The 13,640-nt window shown below is 35.8% G+C and overlaps 4 protein-coding genes across 5 annotated transcripts; 2 read left to right on the top strand and 2 right to left on the bottom strand.

The window, feature by feature from the left end:
- The first annotated feature begins 559 nt into the window (after positions 1 to 559).
- Positions 560 to 2,225, top strand: LOC149735713 (NADH dehydrogenase [ubiquinone] 1 beta subcomplex subunit 6-like). The gene is made up of 5 exons (XM_089877968.1): positions 560 to 752; positions 819 to 953; positions 1,354 to 1,473; positions 1,804 to 1,896; positions 2,028 to 2,225. The coding sequence occupies exons 1-5, from the start codon at positions 693 to 695 to the stop codon at positions 2,154 to 2,156; spliced, it is 537 nt and encodes a 178-aa protein (XP_089734094.1). The 5' UTR covers positions 560 to 692; the 3' UTR covers positions 2,157 to 2,225.
- A 144-nt stretch (positions 2,226 to 2,369) lies between these two features.
- On the top strand, positions 2,370 to 3,267 carry LOC149735712 (epithelial membrane protein 1-like). The gene is made up of 3 exons (XM_089877969.1): positions 2,370 to 2,760; positions 2,850 to 3,005; positions 3,119 to 3,267. The coding sequence occupies exons 1-3, from the start codon at positions 2,541 to 2,543 to the stop codon at positions 3,265 to 3,267; spliced, it is 525 nt and encodes a 174-aa protein (XP_089734095.1). The 5' UTR covers positions 2,370 to 2,540.
- Positions 3,268 to 3,691: 424 nt separating this feature from the next.
- On the bottom strand, positions 3,692 to 9,118 carry LOC149735711 (organic cation transporter protein-like). 2 transcript variants are annotated; one of them, XM_089877922.1, is made up of 11 exons: positions 6,781 to 9,118; positions 6,549 to 6,696; positions 6,371 to 6,462; positions 6,173 to 6,276; positions 5,698 to 5,849; positions 5,351 to 5,519; positions 5,032 to 5,283; positions 4,752 to 4,966; positions 4,459 to 4,641; positions 3,914 to 4,052; positions 3,692 to 3,831 (listed from the first exon to the last, which is right to left on the bottom strand). In XM_089877922.1, the coding sequence occupies exons 1-11, from the start codon at positions 6,937 to 6,939 to the stop codon at positions 3,762 to 3,764; spliced, it is 1,683 nt and encodes a 560-aa protein (XP_089734048.1). In that variant the 5' UTR covers positions 6,940 to 9,118; the 3' UTR covers positions 3,692 to 3,761. The 2 variants fall into 2 exon arrangements, with proteins under 2 accessions (XP_089734048.1, XP_089734049.1); XM_089877923.1 differs by lacking the exon at positions 3,914 to 4,052 and having other exon boundaries at positions 3,694 to 3,831.
- A 132-nt stretch (positions 9,119 to 9,250) lies between these two features.
- On the bottom strand, positions 9,251 to 13,586 carry LOC149735710 (organic cation transporter protein-like). The gene is made up of 11 exons (XM_089877921.1): positions 12,640 to 13,586; positions 12,398 to 12,545; positions 12,223 to 12,311; positions 11,730 to 11,833; positions 11,071 to 11,222; positions 10,744 to 10,912; positions 10,429 to 10,680; positions 10,150 to 10,364; positions 9,862 to 10,044; positions 9,520 to 9,658; positions 9,251 to 9,446 (listed from the first exon to the last, which is right to left on the bottom strand). Exons 1-11 carry the CDS (start codon positions 12,796 to 12,798, stop codon positions 9,371 to 9,373), a joined length of 1,686 nt encoding a protein of 561 aa, XP_089734047.1. The 5' UTR covers positions 12,799 to 13,586; the 3' UTR covers positions 9,251 to 9,370.
- Positions 13,587 to 13,640: the final 54 nt, after the last annotated feature.

Here is a 13,640-nt window from a genome sequence, read left to right as displayed (position 1 = left end):
ATAGGAATTTTAACTTTAATCCATTTTAAAATGGTGACTTTATGCGAGGTGCAAGTTAAAAACAGACAGTTTGCAATTGCAAAGCACCATTTATTGATTGACTATAAAGTATTAAACGCTTTTATACAAACAAACGTGAACAACCAGCTATTGTTAAAGGAAACGAATTTGGTCAATAGAATAGGCGAGTTAATTACCTCCTACATTTGCATGCACCTCCTACATTTTCGTGCAGTAAAACAAAATCGCTAGATCTCTATGTTATGATTTTGTGGAAGCTCCCGGAATACGACAAAACAGTTAATAGCTTTTGCGGAATACCCGCATTCAACATTCGTTGAAGGTGTCCTCGTTCGTTCTAAAACTTTTAATTTGCACATTTTATCGGGTTAGGACATTTCGAAAAGTAGCATCGGTTTTAGCGAAAATAGCTTAGGTTTAGAGTTTTTTTATGGATCGGGTTTTCTGTTTTTCTTTGTTCGAATTCCCTCGCTTCGTTTTCGTATGTTCTGGTAATTGCTGTAATGGCATTGGGCATGGCATTTATTCTATTACATTTTTCCTTATGCATTCATATTTTACGTGAAGGTGTTTCAAACTGCTTAGTTTAGCTGCCTTAAGTTGCTAAACAGTTAAACACCACCTTTCTAAAGTTTATTTGATGTTAGTTTGAACCATTCTACTTCGGAGTAATGTCTGAAGCAGATAAAGCCAAAGTTATCTACAAGGATTTTGACCGGATAGTGAAAGCTGTAAGTTTTTGGCGTGCTAAATTTTGTATTGGCTATTTCACCATACATAATTGATATACTATACAGAGGACATCTGGAGGTCAAGTTTCTGCATTAGATGAACAGAGGTTACGCGATTACCAAATAAGGAGATTACGTAGATTATGGCTTAAAGATCAAATCTTGACAGCGCGGGAACCTCTGCTACCACCAGCTAAGTTGGTAAGCGGTGATAATTTCAAATTAAAATATGAGCAGATTAAAATATATATATATTGCAGTTTCTGACAAGATCCCATGCGTGCAAGTCTATAATTTTTTGCGTACACATGTGCTATCAATAAAAATTTTCTTGCAAAGTACGTACATTTCCAAGGCACATTAAAAAATTTTACTTAATTTAATACAGAGTTGGTTCATTGTTTAATTAATTAGTGTACACGGACAAATTATGACATGAACAACAAAAACTTTGTAAACAAAATGCACCTGTTCGTGCATGGTCCTGCCATACTCTGTAGACCGGCTTTATATAGAATATAATAATCCAACATAATTTATAAAGCTTAACTACTTTTTACTAAACTACTAAATTTCTTAATATTACCAATGACCTTTAAAGACAAGGATAGAAAAGTTTCAAGCAGCTGAAGATAAATTCTGGGGAAGATTTTTAAAATTCCGAACCCTTACTCCATACCTCTACTTGGGTAGCAATTTTAAGGAAATTCCCCTTCTAATGGTAATGTTTCGTTTTATTTTAGAAATAGTTTAAACTAATGCTGTTACTTTCGTTGTTAAAATAAATTATTCATGTTATTATTTCATTTTTGGGTTCAATAGCCACGAGTTTTAACTAACCCTTCCTTGCACACTGCGTAATTTAATGACTGTTGTTTTTGTTGTAAATTCCCTTCTATTCGCGTTTGATATAATATGCATTCCAATTATGACTTGATAAAGCTGCTGGGTCTTGCCAACGACACATATGTCTTCAGTGATAGCAGCAAAGAAGCTTGAACACATTTCTTTTTAGTTTATCTATAATCATTTATTTTTTTATTGTTTTCAGCTTTATAAGTTGCAAAGATCCATACGAACCTATTTGTTTGTTTTCATCCCTGGTACATTGATCCCACTTTATTTTTTGATGAACATGGACTCTGTAAGTAACTTCTTACTTATAAATTGTTATAGAAATTCTAATAACAACACACCTTGAAATTGATTACAGCACAGCTACAAAGTGGTGTCGTAATTTATTTATTGATATTAAACGTTTGAACTGCTTTCTAGAAAATCCCAAAGAGTTCAATCCAAGAGAAACCCAGAGTCTACCCTGGTGAGAAGACGTTTAAAGCACGCCTTGAAGATGTCAAAATCGACCCAAGTACTGGTCAGTTTCAACTTCCTGATGCGAAATAATTGTGTGCCAACTTTTGTCTGTTTATCTCTATAAAATTCACAAAATAAATTATCCTCTATAAAATTGAATCTTTGGGCATTGGCAATCAAAAGCAAGTGGACTTCTGCACTCAATAATACCCTTTATGATGACGTTGAGTGATTCATTTGAGATCAATTGGAAACATTGTTTTCCTACGTGTTATTTCTGATGAGCGCTTTTGTTTGCACAAGAATCAGAATAAGAATAGATAGTAAACACATGGTATGTTTACATAGGAATGGTCACCAGCAACGCCCAAAATTCCATTTGGACAGTGAAGCAACGCCTACACTTAGCGTTAACAGGTCTCTCTTAAGCAGAGTTTAAAGTAAGGTTATAGAACTGTTTTAAATTGAAACAAAATGAGTCAGTCCTACAATACAATAGAAGAGGATGAGCCTATTAAACCGACAAATGAACAGCAGAAGTCTTCTTGTCCATGTTTGGTCGCAGCGTTGGCTGCAGTGACTGTAATTACGATAAACAGTGTATCGTTAGCTACACCTGCTTGGATACAAAGCTACTCTGTAAACGCGGGACTTTGGCATATTTGTTATAGCGGTGGATGTCACGATTACACAAGTAAGTTGCAATAACTTATTTTATTTCGGTAACTTAAACCCAAAGTTAAGTTTGTTTTACATAAAACGGGTTTAACATGTGTTTTGCAGGTGTACAAGCATACATTAAAGTTGTGCGTGGCTTTCTGATTTCATCTATTGTTTTCGTCACAATAACAACAATATGGTCTTTGATTGGAATTTGTAGACATAAGTCAAACTTAAGAAAGATCGGACAGAGTCTTGGGATTTTATTCTTTTTTGCCTGTAAGTGGTGTGTTTACTTGTATAAAAAGTTGCCATAGAAGACCACGAACTTAAATTTCGTCCCCACCGTTTGATTTATGTTCGTTCTGGTACTTATTTAAATCTACGGGCAGGTGTGGCGAATACAGTTTCAGCTGGTGTCTTCACGACTTGGTACCCAATGGCAACAGGACAGAGCTTTGGATATTCATATATTCTAACATGGGTAGCAAGTGGAATTTGCTTTTTATCAGGAATATACTCTTTTGCTGCATCTTACTGACCTTAAAGCATATTTGTCACTCTATCGTTCATTTAACGACCAGTACTTGTATATATATATAAATATATGTAGCATCGTGTTTATTGCACATATATATAATGTTTAGTTTACGCAATATATAGTAAGATAGAGGAAGATGGGACACCTTTAGCACGTAATATCTAAACATCCTGATCGTGTTTTAATCAATTAACAACGGTCTACGAGAGCCGTGACGATACAATTTTATAATTCTTCGAATGTTCTTTGTTAACTTTTAAACGAGACCGGAAAATAGAATGAAAAGATGCCCCGTTTTCCCCTACCTCACTGCATGTATAATAGTGGTTTAAAATCCTTGACGTCAATATCACCATGCTGTATTATCTGAATATTTGTTTTGAATGAATCTTTACCCGAGTATACGGATACAAACGCGTATACAGTGTGTGGGTAAATGTATACTTTTAGCATATAGTTTTTGGTGGAAAACCCAAACACGGTGTAAATATAGTTTAGTTTAGGGTTACTTCTTCATCTCTGTTGCTTTTTGCTCTTCGAAGTTTCAAGCAAGTTGTGTCGGTCCTATAAACCAAAAAAGAATGGCCGTTGTTGGCTTTATTTAACGTTAGTGACGGTGATCCGTGTAGGCCTACTGTATCATTACCTTCCCATCGCAATGGCATCGTCCATAGTTTGAGGCAATGGTACATTGATGGTTTTTGGTAGCAATCTGTACAAAGCTGAAGATACCAAAAGGACAGCTCCGATTGCAATAGATATTATTTTAACCCTCGTTGGATCGCCTGTTTTTTTGTTAGGTCCAACATTTAAAATTCGGCAAACGAACATAATTATTGTATATAGTAGGATGGGGAAAGACGGGACACGTTTTACACATAACATCTAAATATCCTGATCGTGTTTTAAACAATTAACAACGGTTTATGAGAGTCGTGACGGTGCAGTTTTAAAATTAATGATGGGACGATAAAACAGCACCAAATGGAACGATAAAACATAAGGAAAATGTGTCCCAACTTCCCCCACTCTACTATACAGCAAAGCTTAAGTATAAATTAGCGTCTACGGCGCATATATGAGCTTAAATGTAGTAAGATATTTTGTTTTGTAATTAAAAATACTATAAAAGCTAAAATATGCGTATGAAAACTGCGTTAAAACAGGAAACGATTTATTAAAAACTCCTACCTGCAAACAAGATATACGGAGCGGTAAGTGACCCAATTATTGCCATGGCATTCGAGATGCCAAGGGTAGATTGACGCTGTGTCGTTGGAAACAACTCGGTGGTGTGAACAAAGATGACAGTAAAGAGGAGAGATGCTGCAAACTTGCAAACACACACCATAACAACAACCAGTACTATGCTCACTGTTAAAAAATGAAGAAAATAAGTATATATGGCATTTAACTCTTACGGCCAACAATGTGTTATAAATATTTTAAGAATTTCATCCAAAAACTATATTAAAACGTCTTACATTTATGGGCGAAAGGTGTAATTGCTGACAGTGATGCAAGGCCCAGCATCATAAAGACGTAACTGTTTCTTCTTCCGATCTTAGCGGAGATTAGATAATAACCCACCGTTGCAGCAATGTCGACAAGTCCCATTAAACAGAGATTCAAAAATCGGTTTTCCGACAAATTGTTGGAGTTTAGACCAATGACATAATACGTCAAACTGGTGCAGTACCTGTCACAAAGTTAATATAACTACAGGGATTTCTACGCACTTGATTATATATAACATAAGGTTACCATGCAAAGAAGACGATAAATAATCTTTTCAACAACACCGGTTGTTTCAGAACCAACTTCGACACCTCGAAAAATTTAAGACTTTTCACTTTTTCTTTTTCGGGAAAACCAGAAAGATTTGTTTTCAATTTCTCGAGATCATGCGTAGGAATATTGTGCGTTTTGTTCAACTTTGCGATTTTCGAAAGAATCCTTTGAGATTCTTCTTCACGACCAACCGATGACAACCAGCGTGGCGATTCGTCGATCAGCCTGTCGGGTATACAATGCCGATAATATACATATATGGGAAAAATCAAGAAATAATGATATAACTTACCAATAATAAGGAATGTAAAAAATTGCTGTAAAACTGAAAGCTCGTAAAAGCCATCTCCAATCCCTGAAGAAGTAACCGAGAAATGTTAAAACTAGGAAGCCGAGGGAGTATCCTATTTGGGCACAGAATGTGATAAACGTTCGCTTTTCGGTCGAAGCAAATTCTGTACCTGGAAAGGGTGGAAGTTAATAGATATATATGAAAACCTATATTACAGCGCTTTAAAAACATTAAACAAGTATTTTAAGTTAACAGTGAATATTCTCTTTAAAAAGTGAAATGCTTTGAGCAACTTAATAGATATAAAATACTTATCCTTTATGGCAAGGTTATACGTTGCAACTAACCTAGTGAAATAGCTAGTGGGTAAACCGTATCCACAACTCCAGTCAAAACCACGACGGACATATACATGGGAGCGCTAGTTGAAAAACTGAGCAGCAACAAGGCAAGAAACTGCAAAGCTATGAGGACCAGAAATACAACTCGACGACCAAATCTGTTGACAAAATTGCAAAGTATAGACAGTAAATAAGCAGAGAAAAGTTGTCATGTAATAAGGGCATGTAAAGTTTATATAGACTAACATAACGTATGTCATTAGAAATACAGTGTAAATATCGGTTCTTTACAATGGCATATGAAAAGGGTAATATATCAAAATTTGTTTAGGACATTTTTGTTGATACCAGTATACATTTAAGTCGCCCCATGTAAATAAATGGACTAGCTACTGCATATAGTGAACGAAAAGATACATACCACCATGACCCCTACCCTGTCATTTAAATAACGCGTAAAACTGAATAATCAATTCCTTACTTGTCGGATGTTGGACCAACTGCACACGTACCGAAAAATTTTCCCACTGCGTAGACAGTGAACGTGAAAGGCTTTATCCATGCGCGTTCGCATATAAACTCGAACTGAAAAGTAAATATACGCTTATCATATCATATCAAAATTGCCCATGTTTTTACATTGCAATTGTTTTTATGAACGTGACGTGTGTAAACCTACCTCAGTAAGAGCGCTAACCCCATCTTGTACGAATCGCCATCGTTCGCATGGCGACGTATTGTTTGTTACCCAGTACCCGGTTCCACTTTCGTCTGTCAATTTTGTAAATTAAGCTATTTGGGGTTAGGATTAGATCAAAATGCACAATACGCCATCTGTTAACGTTAAAATAACTTACTTTTTGAATCATCAATACCAGATAAGTCGTAGTTGAAACACTCGCTTCGCACTAATTCTTGCTTATCGTTGGTGGTCCAAGGAACGGTCGAATTTAGTAAATATTCGTATTTAGACTCGGTTACATTGAGGTAATTCTCGGATAAGGCCTGTGTGAATAGGAGTTTATAGTAATGTATTAAAAACATCGACTCACTGTAACTACACTTTTCTGCGAAAGGTTTTTTTCTTACCGCTGGTACTTCGCAATGAAAATCTGGTTCGTAGAGAGTGTACAGAAAACGAAACGATAGAATGCAACTTGGAATTGTAGATACCAACAACAACAAAGAAAGTCGCTTCTGATAAAAACCAAAGACGTTTAACTCTTTGAAATCTCTTTCTTTTAACATATTCTAACCGATGTTTAAATAACAAAATCTAAACGAACTAGCCTATACATATAAAAAAGAGTAAATATAAACATTAGGTGCTGTGGCATAATTTTGAGTTCGACAGAATACTACTATATAAATGGCATATATTTAGGTCCTTCACATGGGTTGTCTAAATTGCAATATTTCTCTTTTATCATCGCTTATACGGAAAGGGAAAAAAGAAAAATTTGCCCAGAAGGCACAAATTAGACTGAAACCACTTTCCGCCTGTATTGCATGCCCTATATAACGTCTCGTATAACTTAACCATGAACGATCAATACAGAGACAAGGTAGCAAAGCTCCAATGAGTATGCACATATTAAACTAATTGCCATAAAAAAATTTAATCCTTTTACTACAACAGTCTACTAATCTCGACTAAAAACAAACCAGAAGCCACCAACCAGGCTGCTTTTAGTCGCCATTAGTGACCATGGAGCAGTGACCATGGAACACCTTTGGCGTATGAGGAATGAGTAATTGTGAAAGAATATGTGTCAATATGCTTTGTACAACCCCTGCATGTGCCGACTTGTAAAGCTGCACTATAGCTAACCTCGTCGTCACCAAAAAACGTTAGTTTTGGAGAATTTGGACTAACTACAAATTAACTATAATGCTAAAAGTTAACATTAATCATTTTATGTTTAAGAAATATGTTTTAATTACGATAAATAAAAATAAGATTTCATAGTAGTGCTTTTAATGCGTCCCCACTTGACTGGTAATATTTTAACACAAGTGTTAACTGTGTAGATTTGTTATCTCACTAACACGCGTGCTCCAAAATTCCCAGACAGTATAAGAAGCGTTGTTTCTACAGATCGTTTTACCAATAACTCAATCGTTATAGATTATAAGTTGTCTCGAGTTATGATACATTTATAAATACATGCTACCTCGAGATTAACCGTTACCGTATTAGCTGATGGTCGTTGCATTTCTGTAAGTTACACACGTGGTAATTCGTTAGCGGCATGAAATGTATAAAACAGAATAGATCATCTTTGTCAAAACTACTGTCGTTATTCCGTCACCCGGGCTTACAATCATGCATTAATAAACGCAAATAATAATGATTTCTTACAATTCTATAACATTTCAAATTACGCACTCACGTTTAACGTTTCCGGTATACTGTTTGACAAATAGTGTACATATGGTATACAAACTTTTAATACCGTTATTGAAACCTAAGAACTAGCTACGAGACATTTAATTCATATATCCCTATTATCTGTACTGAAAGGGCGCAAAAATTCTCTTTTATTAGCTTGAGTGCTGCGCGTTGTTAAGCTTATGCTTGTTGAAAATATGAGAACAGGAAATTTAGCCAGAAAACAGCATAGACGGAAGCGGCTCGTGTTTGTGCTGCATACCCAATACAAGGTTTCGTGTAACAAAAGACACGTTCAACGAACATAGCGATTCAAAGACGTTTGTTGTTACAATAGCTAGTAGAAACTATTAATAACGTTATTTGAAATCTAAGAATTAGCTGCGAGTCATTCAATTTATACATCTTCAGTATCTGTACTGAATGGCGTAATAATTAAGCACGTAAGTGGTCATATAGATTCTTTTTTGTCGAACAGTTTTTGTTGTTTGTTTTTTGGGGCGATTTTTTACTGCACTTATCCCAATTCTTAATTTGGTATTTATTCTTTAATCTCTTGATTATAATCAAATCCGAATATATATTTATAATTTTTTGACTAAATTTTTAGATTTAAAACCGCATAATAGGCGTGTAGCCGCCCGTCACGTGTAGGTGCGTGCCTAAGCGGGTAAGGGTACACGAGTGCTTTTTTCCGATCGTTATCTCCCGTATAAACATCGCGTTTCCTTTTCCTTCTCTCTCTTCGTTTACCGCTCGCAAAATACATCATGCAGCCGCCACAGTATGAATAATATTAACTTCTAACATTACCTATAATTACAGCGCGATTACGGTACATGTATAAATGCATTCTACCTACTGCTACAAAGTCATCAGTGGCAAAGCTTATGCTCGTTAAGAATGCGACAACAGGAAATTAAGCCAAAAGACACCGATTATAGACGGAAACCCCTCGTGTCTGTATTGCATGCGTAGTACAACGTTTCGTGTAACAAAAACACGTTAAACGAACATATAGATTTAAAGACGTTTGTTGTTACAATAGCCACTAAACCGCTATTATATTTAGATTTTATAGTGCGCTTCCATTTAAAGTCGAGCATAAAATAACTATTCCCTTTCGTATTCTTTATGTTTTTTTTTTTGCCAAAGTAACAGAATCCGTCACAGTTACGACCATATTATATTTCTGGCAACCATTTTTTTATTCTCCTTTTTCACTATTGAAATGTTTCTGTATACGCTTTAAACTCTATACAACTATACGTTAGTTGACCAAAATAACTATATGTTAATTGAGTCATCTTCTTCGTTACTTTGATTTTTGGTATTTCGACACGATAAGCAAAACGCATCAGAACTGCAAAAAAAAATTTTTTACGTTGACAAGTTTTCGTTTAACGAAAATAATGAGTGCATATATTGCCATTTACCCTCCCATTGCAACAGCATCGTCGATAGTTTGAGGCAACGGCACATTGATGGTTTTGGGAAGCAATCTGTACAAAGCTGAAGATACCAGGAGAACAGCTCCGATTGCAATGGATATTGTTTTAACCCGTGTTGGGTCGCCTGTTTTAATAGTTGTTAGATCAAACATTATCGCCAAGCGAACATTACAAAATGCTAATGAGCTAACAAAACAAATGTTATGGTGTTCTGTATGGTGCTTTGAGTTTTAAATAATACAAACACCACACGGTTTGCATATAAGTATGCATTTGAAACTTATTTAATTAGAGAACACAAGAAAATGATTACTTAATAGCCCTAACCTGCAAACAAGATAAACGGAGCGGTAATTGACCCAACTCTTGCCGTGGCATCGGACATGCCCAGCGTAGACTGACGTAGTGCCGTTGGAAACAACTCGGTTGTGTGAGTATAGAGGACAGTAAACAGTAGAGATGCTGTAAATTTGCACACACACACCATAACGACAGCTAGTAATCTGTGCACTGTTTAAAAAAAAACACAATAAGTATGTAACATTTAGCCTACTCTTTGGGCCCAGTAATATGTGTTTTTACCATTTCGTACAAAAATTCACTAAACCGTCTTACATTTATTTGCGAAAGGTGTAATTGCTGACAGCAATGCAAGGCCAAGCATCATAAAGACGTAACTGTTTCTTCTTCCGATCTTAGCGGAGATTAGGTAATAACCCACCGTTGCAGCCATGTCCACAAGCCCCAATAAACAAAGATTCACAAAACGATTTTCCGACAAATTGTTGGGATTCAAACCAATGACATAATACGTCAAACTGGTGCAGTACCTGCCACGAAGTTATATCTACAGGCTTATCCGCTGATGTGTTTTATACAAAACTATATAGTTACCAAGCAAAGAAGACGATGATTAATCTTTTCAACAACACCGGTTGTTTCAGAACCAACTTCAACAACTGGAAAAATTTGAGACTTTTGACTTTTTCATTTTTGGGAAAACCAGAAAGATTTGTTTCCAATTCCGTGAGATCATGCGAAGAAGCATTGTGCGCTTTGTTTAACTTAGCGATTTTCGAAAGAACCCTTTGAGATTCTTCTTTACGCCCAACCGATGACAACCAACGTGGCGATTCGTCGATAAGCCTGTCGGGTATACAATACCGATAATATACACATACGGAAAAATCCAGAAATGGTATAACTTACCAATAATAAGGTATGTAAAAAATTGCTGTAAAACTGAAAGCTCTTAAAAGCCATCTCCAATCCCTGAAGAAGTAACCGAGAAACGTTAAAACAAGGAAACCCAAGGAATATCCCATTTGACAACAGAATGTGATAAACGTTCGCTTTTCGGTCGAAGTAGTTTCGATACCTGGAAATTACGAGACCGTTTAAGTATAAAGCTGTATGATATTTTCACATGAAAGAGCCTTGTATAAAGAAAAGAACATATTCAAGTTAACAGATGTCAAACGCGTTTGAGTAACAGAGGTCTATAACCATTTTTTACAAAGTTTCGTTGCAACTGACCTAGTGCAAATGCGGTTCCGTAAACCATATCTGTAGCTCCAGTCAGAAATACAACAGACATATACATGGGAGCACTAGTTGAAAAACTAAGTATCAAGCAAACCATATACTGCAAAACCAGTGTTGTCAAGAACACTCTTCGACGACCGAATCTGTTGGAAAATGTGCAAAGTTGGCAGTAAATGCACAACGTTATTATTCAAAGCGGATGTGAGAATTAGAGAATATGAACTATAAACTATCTCATTTATGTCAGTGAATTCAAACAATTTTAATTTTACAATCACTCATAGGCAATCTTAATTGGTAGAAACTTATTCAGAACATTTTTTATTGTCAGTTTGTAGTAAGGTTGCCTTCTTTAAACAAATGAATACGCCAATAGTAATTGAGGGGGTATAGTAGGATTGGGGGGAACGGAACACATTTAACACATAATGTCCAAATACCCGGATCATACATTAAACAATTAACAACGGTCTTTGGGAGTCGTGGCGATACGGTTTTTATACTTCTTTGAATTTCTTTATTTTCTTACCAAATGGAACAAGAAAATTGTATAAGAAGGTTTCTCATCTTCCCCCACCCTACCATATGTGTATCACTTATCTGTGTCCTACGAACTAATACCGAGTAAAATTAAATCACCAATTCCTTACATGTCAGATATTGGGCGAACTGCAAACGTACCACACATTTGTCCAAAAGCGTAAGCGGTAAACGAAAAAGGTTTCATCCATGCACGTTCGCATACAAATTTTAACTGAAAAGTATAATTAGCGTATCATATGATCTATTCTATTGCATAATAATTGTTTATTTTATACCTCTACGTTGTTGTAAATTAGTAGCTTTATAGCTTGCTATTTTTGAAAAGAATAAAAATATTTTCCCATGCGTTTAGACGACAGGATTTTTTAATATTTCCATTTTATAAATACAGACATTAAACTTTTGAACTTATATTTCCACTGCAAAATATAGCATTCGTTTTACAACATATAAACTGTGCAAAGCCATGATTATTGATACATTAGTTCGTACACGGATATATTTCCGCAAATAAGGTATTCAATGGTTCTATTCTATAGCTTCCCGATTGAACGGTTCAATGGTTCTATAGATAAAATTTAAAAAAAAATACAAACTTACTTCAGTTAGAGCGCTAACCCCGTCTTGCGCGAATCTCCATCGTTTGCATGGCGATGTACTGTTTACGACCCGTCCGGTTCCACTCTCATCTGTCAGTTGTATGAATAGTTACTTACTTTAAAACAAAATTTCGTATATATATTATCCAATTAAACGAACAAGTATGTAAACTCACTTCTTAAAGCATCAATATTGGGTATGTCGTAGTTGAAACACTCGCTTAGCACTAATTCTTGCTTATCGTTGGTGGTCCAAGGAACGGTGGCGTTTAATAGATATTCGTATTGAGATTCGGTTACGTTGGTGTAATTCTCGGATAAGGCCTGTGTGAAACGGGAGTTGGTAGTATTCCATTAATATTAAATACAGCAGCGAGATAATTATACTATAACTTTTCTGCCAAAGCTTTATTCTTACCGCTGGTACGTCGCAATGAAACTCTGGCTCGTATACAGTAAAGAGGAAACGAAACGATATAATGCAACTTGGAATTGTAGAAAGCAACAACAGTAAAGAAAGTCGCTTCTGATAAAAACCAAACGCGTTCAACTCTTTAAATTCTCTTTCCTTCGACATATTTCAACCTAATAAACGCCCTAAAATGAGAAGTATGATCGGCGTCATGCAACAGTGGTTATCACCAACGTGGTGCATGGGTTAGCACTACTCCTGGCCCTGTTTTCTGCCATACTGTTTGACAAACTATCATACGCATTGTACATCAACTTTATAATTTGATAAAAAAGGTACCTTTAACGTTTTCATTACTGTTTTCTCTAAAACAATAAATTTTAATCCTAAAAATTAGCAGCGAAACGATTAACCTGTACAACCCTAATGGCTGAACACCAGACATGACGCAATATTTCTCTTCTGATTACGCTTATGCTTATTTTCAATGTTTTTTTCAGCGCTGAAAATTTACGCCAGAGAAAACTATAACTAGACTGAAACAACTTCCTGTCTGTATCTTATACGTAATATGCGGTCTCGTATGACAAAGGCACTGTCAAACGAATATCACAGATAAAGAATGTTATGACTGTAGGCATTAAACCGAGATCATTGCCGAGCATTGCTTTACGATATTTATAATCAATGTGTTTTCTTCTTTTTGCATATAACTGCTTGACCTGAAACATATTACATGCTACTTATCATCACATAATTATAAACAGGCTGTGGTGCGTTTCACATATAGAATAGTTTTTTTTATTTTTTTTAGGGTTCTTATACGCCGCGACTGTCGGAAATGGGCGATTGGCTACCCTAACAGTTTCCGTATTGGCTTGCTGTCTTCCACCACCGCTTGTTCGAACATGTTGCATTTTTTGCCATTTTTCCTATATTATGTTGCCTGCCATGTGACATTTTTTCAAGAGTGGTTACCATCCTTCTAACGCCTCAATAGCAGGGTT

This window comes from Ciona robusta, chromosome 5 (genome assembly GCF_009617815.1).
Source record: "Ciona robusta chromosome 5, ASM961781v2".
In the NCBI taxonomy this organism is placed as follows: Eukaryota; Metazoa; Chordata; class Ascidiacea; order Phlebobranchia; family Cionidae; genus Ciona; species Ciona robusta.
The sequence above is the reverse complement of the archived record's forward strand: the minus strand, read 5'-3'. Positions and strand labels throughout refer to the sequence as shown.

Coding starts and splice junctions, on each gene's coding strand:
- LOC149735713 (XM_089877968.1), top strand. CDS start 693: ATGTCTGAAGCAGATAAAGCCAAAGTTATCTACAAGGATTTTGACCGG. Junction 954..1,353: donor TGCTACCACCAGCTAAGTTG/GTAAGCGGTGAT, acceptor TGACCTTTAAAG/ACAAGGATAGAAAAGTTTCA. Junction 1,897..2,027: donor TTTTGATGAACATGGACTCT/GTAAGTAACTTC, acceptor ACTGCTTTCTAG/AAAATCCCAAAGAGTTCAAT.
- LOC149735712 (XM_089877969.1), top strand. CDS start 2,541: ATGAGTCAGTCCTACAATACAATAGAAGAGGATGAGCCTATTAAACCG. Junction 2,761..2,849: donor TGGATGTCACGATTACACAA/GTAAGTTGCAAT, acceptor TGTGTTTTGCAG/GTGTACAAGCATACATTAAA. Junction 3,006..3,118: donor GATTTTATTCTTTTTTGCCT/GTAAGTGGTGTG, acceptor ATCTACGGGCAG/GTGTGGCGAATACAGTTTCA.
- LOC149735711 (XM_089877922.1), bottom strand. CDS start 6,939: ATGTTAAAAGAAAGAGATTTCAAAGAGTTAAACGTCTTTGGTTTTTAT. Junction 6,697..6,780: donor TTCATTGCGAAGTACCAGCG/GTAAGAAAAAAA, acceptor CTATTCACACAG/GCCTTATCCGAGAATTACCT. Junction 4,967..5,031: donor TTTATCGTCTTCTTTGCATG/GTAACCTTATGT, acceptor ACTTTGTGACAG/GTACTGCACCAGTTTGACGT.
- LOC149735710 (XM_089877921.1), bottom strand. CDS start 12,798: ATGTCGAAGGAAAGAGAATTTAAAGAGTTGAACGCGTTTGGTTTTTAT. Junction 10,681..10,743: donor TTTTACATACCTTATTATTG/GTAAGTTATACC, acceptor TATACCCGACAG/GCTTATCGACGAATCGCCAC. Junction 10,365..10,428: donor ATCATCGTCTTCTTTGCTTG/GTAACTATATAG, acceptor ACTTCGTGGCAG/GTACTGCACCAGTTTGACGT.